The sequence below is a fragment of the Lolium perenne genome, chromosome 2, assembly GCF_019359855.2.
Source record: "Lolium perenne isolate Kyuss_39 chromosome 2, Kyuss_2.0, whole genome shotgun sequence".
Lineage (NCBI taxonomy): Eukaryota > Viridiplantae > Streptophyta > Magnoliopsida > Poales > Poaceae > Lolium > Lolium perenne.
The window spans coordinates 258,049,697-258,058,090 of NC_067245.2; the positions used below are offsets into that span (position 1 = coordinate 258,049,697).

General features: G+C 41.7%; 1 protein-coding gene across 1 annotated transcript; it reads left to right on the plus strand.

The window, feature by feature from the left end:
* Positions 1-224: 224 nt before the first annotated feature.
* LOC127335726 (DEAD-box ATP-dependent RNA helicase 6) lies at positions 225-8,094 on the plus strand. The gene is made up of 10 exons (XM_051362453.2): positions 225-747; positions 1,553-1,613; positions 2,375-2,609; positions 2,737-2,975; positions 4,818-5,069; positions 5,173-5,353; positions 6,318-6,406; positions 6,694-6,767; positions 6,851-6,992; positions 7,452-8,094. The coding sequence occupies exons 1-9, from the start codon at positions 452-454 to the stop codon at positions 6,927-6,929; spliced, it is 1,506 nt and encodes a 501-aa protein (XP_051218413.1). The 5' UTR covers positions 225-451; the 3' UTR covers positions 6,930-6,992; positions 7,452-8,094.
* Positions 8,095-8,394: the final 300 nt, after the last annotated feature.

The following is an 8,394-nucleotide window of genomic DNA, read 5'->3' on the forward strand; positions in this document are numbered from 1 at the left end:
ATCACCAACATGCCATGAGATGATGTTACTAGCTATATTACTCCCATTATGAGCAGTCTAAGTACTTGTTTAGCCGGTGAGTCTTAATTTCAGGCTAGGCCTTGCTCCTGTATTAAGAAAAAACTTGCCACAGTGACGAAAATACAAGTAAAAAAATGTAAAATCAAGGCAAATGGCAAAATGTGAGTTTTGCAGGGTCACCCTCGTGATTTTAGCTCCCCACCAATCCACCGTCGTCCAGCTTGTCCCAGCCTCTCCCTCGCAAGAACGCAGGGAGAAAGTTAAGAAATCGCCCCCAAAATTCCCCAATTCTAGCGATAGCGACCAACGCCTCTCGAGTCGTCCCTCGAAATCATAGCGTCCGGCCGGATCTATTCGCTGCCCAGAGCTCTCTTCCCGTCGCACAACCGTTCTTGTTCGCTTTCGTAGAAGATTCAAGGCACCTTGAGCGATGGATCAGCGGGCGAGGTTCCCTCCCGGGATCGGCAACGGCCGCGGCGGGAACCCTAATTTCTACGGCCGTGGCCCGCCACCGATGCAGCAGCATCACCAGCAGCCGCCGCCGCAGCAGCAGCAGCAGCCGCAGGGGCACCTGCAGCAGTACATGCAGCGGCACTCGCAGCACCACAACCAGCAGCTTCAGCATCAACAGTGGCTTGGACGGAATCAGGTCGCTGGCGAGGCCGCGGGCACCTCCAGAGCCAGCGAGCAGCAGTCGCGGCCTGCTGCGGATGACGTCGATTTGAGGTAAGAGAGGCGCGGAAAGGCTTGCTGCCTCTTTTTATATATATATATTGGTTTAAGACGCTCCTGTATTCATGTGATTCTTGGACTTGGATACTTCTGTGGTACTCTACTTGCTTGGTGTCAGGGACTGGCATATCAATTTGATATGGATTAATCAGGGTTAGATAGGCTGAAACTGCAATTTGGGACTTGCGTACTTTTGGTGGTAACGCTGTGAGTGTTTGTGTGTTTTCAGTGGACTAGACGACTAGTCTCCTAGATAAGGGAATTACAGTCTCTAAGCATGAATTTATGTGTATTGCCTGGCATTCCTTATTGATCTAAATTCGACTGTTTTGATGTAACTGCTGAGCAACTAAAAGAACATGCTCTTGTGCATATTTTGGAGACTATATGTAGGTGTGGAAGTTGTTTACTGAATATGTTGCAGGGCTTCTGCATTGAGCAGGGCCTGGCATTGAGTGAACTAGTGCTTGTAAGTGCTTACGACACTCAGGGTCAGTGGTAGAAATAGCTATTTTGTTGTCCATGATAACTGCCACACAGATGATTTATGTGTCCAGTAAGTTACTTAATCAATGCTAGGGCTTTTGCTTGGATGCTGCATTTTGCGATTTAGTGGTTGGAAAGGCCTATAAAATGGTCTGTTGAAACGGATATCCTGGATTTTTTTTCTGGAAGTTGCTAACAGAGTTGTCCACAAAGATCCTTTAAGTAGAAAATTACCACTGTTTCATGTTCTTCACACATAGATGATATATATACTGGAAAATGGTACTAAGGGATTGAGTATATCCTTTTGTAGTTCGCAAGACTGGAAGGCCCAATTGAAGCTCCCACCTCCAGATACACGCTACCAGACAGAGGTACCTTTTATAACAATATTTCCTTTTGTTATGTCAGTGCCAGACAAGCTCTCATTCTTGTAAAGATTTGGGACACAATCTTATATATTTGACTGAGCTATTGATGTCTTACAAGGTTTTTTTAAACATACTGGTTATCTCAAGTTTCAAAGAGAACTAGGTTTGGGTAATAGTTTTTGATGTCCATGCTCATTGCAGTCAGATCTCAGTATTAGAAGATTTTTCGGTATTGCTCATCAAAGGAAAACACATGATGCTAATGGCGCTCTCAACTTAGAACAAGCCAATCCTACTTGGTTTTTTCTTGGCTTATGGGAGGCTACCCTTTTTCACTTTTTAAGTTCTACTCCCTCCGTTCCATAGTATAAGTTGTTATTACAACCAATATACTCCTATATTGGTGGTAATAACGTCTTATATTATGGGACGGAAAGAGTGTATCCCAGTTCGACACACGAAGGAAAATCATCATAGTAATGGTTATTTGCGACATCCTGCTGTAGATTTGAATCTCCCATGTTGCTTTGAGTTCATCATTTGATGCCCTCAATAGCCACAGAACATCATGATGCATGTGGCAAACTTAAGTTTCTTTTCAGAATGTTGAAAAAGACTGTACTACATTCTTCTCCAGAACACCTTGTTGGATGAGTTAAATGACTAGTTTAGTTTATCTTGTTATTGCATCATTGTATTTGTTTCTTAAGTTTCTCATTTGCCTGCTAAACTTGTGTCTTCTGTTTCACTTTTATCTCCACCAGGATGTCACTGCAACTAAGGGAAATGAATTTGAAGACTATTTTCTGAAGCGTGAACTTCTTATGGGCATATATGAGAAAGGATTTGAAAGACCTTCTCCTATCCAAGAAGAAAGCATTCCTATTGCACTAACCGGCAGCAACATTCTTGCAAGAGCAAAAAATGGAACTGGCAAGACTGCCGCATTTTGTATACCAGCGCTAGAAAAGATTGATCAAGACAAAAATGCTATTCAAGGTTTCTTCTGGACCAATACCTGTGTTTTCGTACAGGAACTTCATAAATATTATACAATGATGAACGATCAAACGTAAGCATGTTTGAAATGAACATACACCTCTAACCTTTTGTGTCTTATGTTCAGTTGTTATATTGGTCCCCACGAGGGAACTGGCTTTACAAACGTCACAAGTCTGCAAAGAACTTGGGAAGCACCTGAAGATTCAAGTCATGGTCACTACTGGAGGAACAAGCCTAAAGGATGATATCGTCCGTCTTTATCAACCTGTTCATTTACTTGTTGGGACGCCTGGTCGTGTTTTGGACCTTACAAAGAAAGGCATTTGCATTCTGAAGGACTGTTCAATGCTTATTATGGATGAGGTATTTTAGGACTTGTTGCAGTTTTGCATTGCTTGGTGTTTTAAAGTAATACACAGTAGATCTTTTCTAAAGGACTTTTTTGGTATGGCATTCTGCCAGTGTTTCTTTTATTATATCTATTTTACAAAACCCTACATTTCACAGAAGGAAAATGAAACAGAAATGTATTACTAGCAGATCTGTTGCTTGGTCATCGACAGATTATCATTTCTCCTGCTTGACCATGGGGCACATTATCACTTCCCCATTCCAAAACTAACTGGATTAAGAAATTGCCTTTTTACATGGGGAGAATCGATGATATATCTTGAGGTTGACAAGCCTTTGATAATATACCCAAACTTGGTTTGCATTTGATCATGCCCGCAGTCAGTTGTCCACTTGATGATTTGTCCTACATTCCCGGCAGGGAACTTTCATCAATTTACGTATTCATCTTAGGAGACTAGGAACATATGGGAACTTGGTACTGCTGAAATACATGAGGGAGGTCTCCCGAGAGAATGCTCTGTCCAGAGATCTCTTAGGTTGTGTCTGTCACCTCTACCTCTGCCGCAACCTATTTGGATCTTTTTCTCTGTTGTTTGATCAAAGCGAAAGTTAGATTAAGGAGAGAGGCCCCGACCTTTTAGAAGCATCCAAGCACAAAGAAACCTTGCACCAAGCCATAGTATAGCATGGAGCCAAGGAGGCAGAGCTGTGACGCTGACTTTGACACAGGGGAGTGCCTGTGACATCCTGGCCCAGGGCTTAATATGATTGATAGAATACTCATACTAACAAGTTGCAACTTCTTTTCCGGAAGCTCATCTCCAAAGAGCCTCCAGGTTAAGCGTGTTTGGCCTGGAGCGATTTGAGAATTGGTGACTGAACGGGAAGTTGATCCTGGGTGCGCACGAGTGAGGAAAAAGTGCCCAGAAAATACTAGTGTTGTTCTGTAGGGCCAGTCTAGAAATCCTCGAGAGGGTAGCAGGCCTGGCCCGGTGGTGGCCAGGGTGTTACAGCGCCGCGGCCTCGACAGATCTGGGGCAGCCTAGATCTGGCTTGTCTCTCTGGATTTGTAATATGGAGTGTGTAGATGATGGTGCATGGTCTTGACACCTCCTCAAGACGCTCGACGAGGTCTGCTGACATGGCCTGCCAATCCGTGACCACTGTGGCATGTTCCTTGTCATCGAAATCAAGGTCTACAGTAGCAAGTCCGGATCACAGCCTATTGATGTGTGGTTCTGTTTAGGGCAAGTGAACAAGGGAGAACGGGAGGGTTGTGCATGCCAGAGCCAGTGGTGGTTAATTGCTCGCCGTGTGCGGTTGCCGCATGCTGTGGAAGAATTGCTGGCTGAGTAGTGCTCAAGAAGGGCCTTAAGCAATTTCCCAAGGGGCATAAGGATAAATTCCAGTACGTTTTGACGGAAGGGCCTAGCCAGACATTTTTATGTTGGACAACAGAAATTCAGTGGGGCTTCTGATCAAAGACAGACCAACTGGAGTTGTGTAACCAAAAGCTACTCAACTATAGTTCCTTGTGCAAACAGTGAACCATAGATAAATAGAAATGGAAAAATATGATCAACTGGGCTTCTGATCAAAGACAGACCAACTTGAGTCGTGCAACCAAAGGCTACTCAACTATTCTGTAATCGGTCTTATGAACCACAGATAAATAGAAATGGAAAATTTTGATCAGCTGGGAGTATATCGAAGCTCATTTATATTATGTATGTAATATAAATTTGTTAAATAAAAGCCAACTTCAGGAGGTTAATTTACATTGGTGCTGCCGTTGTAGGTTCGTCCATAAATAAAATCTGTTCTTACAAGCACGATTGTTTTTTCTTATAGGCAGACAAGCTTCTTTCTCCCGAGTTCCAACCTTCTGTGGAGCAGTTAATTCGATACCTTCCATCGAGTCGACAGATTCTGATGTTCTCTGCAACATTCCCTGTGACTGTCAAGGCTTTCAAGGACAAATATCTCTCTAAACCCTATGTTATTAACCTTATGGACGAACTTACATTGAAGGGCATTACCCAGTTCTATGCTTTTGTTGAAGAAAGGCAGAAGGTTCATTGTCTGAATACTCTTTTTTCCAAGGTTTTTCCATGAACTCTTCTAGTTGATACCTACATGTTTAGCCACGTTTTGTGAGTCTGATCAAAATATGTGACAAAGTTTCCCAAATCTTTTTTTGATACAGCTGCAAATTAATCAATCAATAATATTCTGTAACTCTGTAAATCGTGTTGAACTACTGGCGAAGAAGATCACAGAGCTTGGCTACTCTTGCTTCTACATCCATGCTAAAATGCTGCAAGATCATCGTAATAGAGTATTCCATGATTTCCGTAATGGTGCGTGCAGGAACCTTGTGTGTACAGGTATGGAACTATACCTTTAACCTTTGTAGGCGCTGCCTTTCTTTTTTGACTGAGGGACAGCTATTTAATTTTCTTCAGTGCTCTGGAATCTATTCCTTTTTCCAAACTGTAGGATTTATTTATTGTCTTAATGCGATAAAGTGTTCAGGCTTTTCATGACTTGCTTGCTTGTGGTCCATATACCATAGGAGCTTCTGCAGTGAAGAAAGAATAGGTGTATGAAATGTTTTTCCTCTTGGAGCCCAGTTCATGTTGAAATCAGCAAATGTAGTAGTATCTGACTTTTCGGTTACCTGCTTGCTTCATAGATATAGCCTGTTTGGCCTCACTGTTGTAATGAATGGCGAAAGGAGGGGCTCGGAAGGTCAAAAATTTAACCTGGAACGCTAGGCTTGATTTAATATTTGCTGAACACTGCAAATGTTTACTTAATTGCTCTATTGATCGGGGAATTGGCAATTGGTCTGACTTAAAATGTTCAATGCACAGTGCATTAGTGATTATTTCATCTGTTTCCATTTAATAGAAGAAATGTTTAGTGGACCTTACAATAGTGTTTCATTTATAAATCAATAGTATTCAAGTACGAAAACATTAAAGAATCAGCGCTCTTCGCATTTTCATTCATTAATCATTATTTGTGATTACGGTGTATTAGTTTCTTGACACATTTGAGAACTGAGTTCCAGCTCAGTGGCAAGGCAAGGCGAGTGCGCAGCCAGCCCACCCGGGTTCGAATCCCCATCACGCGGTAATTTCGCGGGAGGGGCGAACTTTAATCGGGTTATCATCCTAGCGTCCATCCGCGGGGAGAGTCTCATTTCTACCTAACAACGTATAGCCAAGGGAGGGATCATTCCCCCGTTGGTCAACGTTTTTTTTTTGTTTCTTGACACATTTTTCTGTCAACCTGGATGGGTCATTTTGGTCTTCTGATTCTAATCTTTTGTGTTTTCTTTTGCAGATCTTTTTACAAGGGGAATTGATATCCAAGCTGTTAATGTTGTTATCAATTTTGATTTCCCCAAGAACGCTGAAACCTATCTCCACAGGGTATGCATTTAAATTTTGGTGTTATGACTATGAGTTGTAGCGATGCATATTGTTTGCTGAATAGTCCTATACTAAGATGATGTTGAATACCTTTTCATTTTAGTAGACAAAAAATTAATGCATCCTGCGTATCAGGAGTTCAGGAGTATAATGTTCTATCCTTACTATCATGTTGTACTGCTATGCACTGACCATGGTGAATTGTTATGGAAAATTTGCACCATGGTGTTTACACCACTTTTTTGTGTTTGCGAGTGCATTGAAAAAAATATTTTTTTCACTTGCAGGTTGGTAGATCTGGGAGATTTGGCCACCTTGGCCTGGCTGTGAATCTGATCACCTATGAGGATCGCTTTAACTTGTACGCAACTTTTTGTGAGACTACTATATCTTTTTTCCTATCACCCCTTTTTCTGGCATGACAAAATGTTCATCTGGTTGCAGATATCGGATTGAGCAGGAGCTTGGAACTGAGATAAAACCTATACCTCCTCAGATAGATAGGACGATATATTGCCAATAGTTATCCGGCAGATTACCCTCTCTGGAAGTAATAAGGCAACTTGTGTAAATAGCAGCTCATCAGGTACCTTTGCTCATTATTCTTTGTTTTGCATCATTGCATGTAGCTGTAGTGCACTATACAAAAGGGACTTTTTTTCTTCCAATCATGGACCACTTAATATAGCTGATATAGGGACTGGCACAGGATCACTTTGCACAGTTACTCAATTTTCCAAAAGTTTTGTCAAGGGAGCTTTAAGAGTACTGATTCAACCTTCACTTTTGTGCACTATAATATTATTTTAACGTATGTACTTTGATTTACCAGAGTATTGGTTTATACTACTATACAGGATTGCTTTTCTGAAGTACGGAGTAATTTGTATTATCCTGATCGCTTGTATCAAACCGATCTCGATTCATGTTTCAATGTTATTCCGTGCATTGATTATTCCATGACCGCATATGTGATGCTGAATTAATCTTGGTGCTGTGTTTCCAACAACTGTCGCTCTAATGGTATTGAGTATATACAATGCAGGTTTCCTTGATGTAACATTTATGGTGCATCTTAAGTTGTTGTGGAGCGCTCACTGACAGCTGAAATTGTAGCTAGCTCACCTAATTTCAATCGGACCTGCGGGTATCGACAGTGAATATTAAGGAAAGTAGTGTGCCCAAGCTAAAACTTCCAGCCACTCTTTGACAGTAGTTAATGCTGCTAACAAGTTCCCTTCCCAGGCTGTTTGCCCTAATACTGAAAGATCTCTTTTCTTTTCACAATGTATTGGCTGGCTAACTTTTTCTACAGGAAATTTTAACCCTGGTATTTTTGTGACTTGTGTGACCTTTGGTGTGGACAGATGGATCATTCCACCTGGGCCAAGCTGTCATGACGTATCTGTGTCAAGATATGTTGGGGTATGAACCGCAAAGATGTCAACTGGGATCCCGCCTAAGTCCCACTTTTAGTTCAATTTAGTTTTTCTAGTGCAAAATTTGAGGCAAAATTTGCACTAGAAAAATCAAATTGCACCACAGGTGGGATTTAGGTGGGATCCCACCTAACACCCTATGAACCGCACATTTCCAGTATTTTGTATTTGTATGCATTCTGATGTGCCATATTGTAATGCCTAGATTGGATTGATGTTCCAATTAGTATATGTTACGTTCTAGATTTATGTTTTTTTTGTTTTGTTTTGCTCTCTACATGAGAATGTGCGATGCAATGTTTCCTTTCCAGCCGCTAGCTCTTTGAGGCCAGCGAGCCCAGAGTTGGATGGGGAAAGTGAGGAATCTCTGCTCGTTGATGCATCTCCGGTGATCAGATTTCAGATCGTTTGCAAAAAAAGATTTCAGTAGTTCTTTCTGGATCATCGTACCATGACAGTTGATAATATATGCCTTGCTGAATACATTTGTGAGACCTATCAATAATTTGACAAGCGGCCGTCCAGTTTTCACGCCTCCCCCAAATCGGG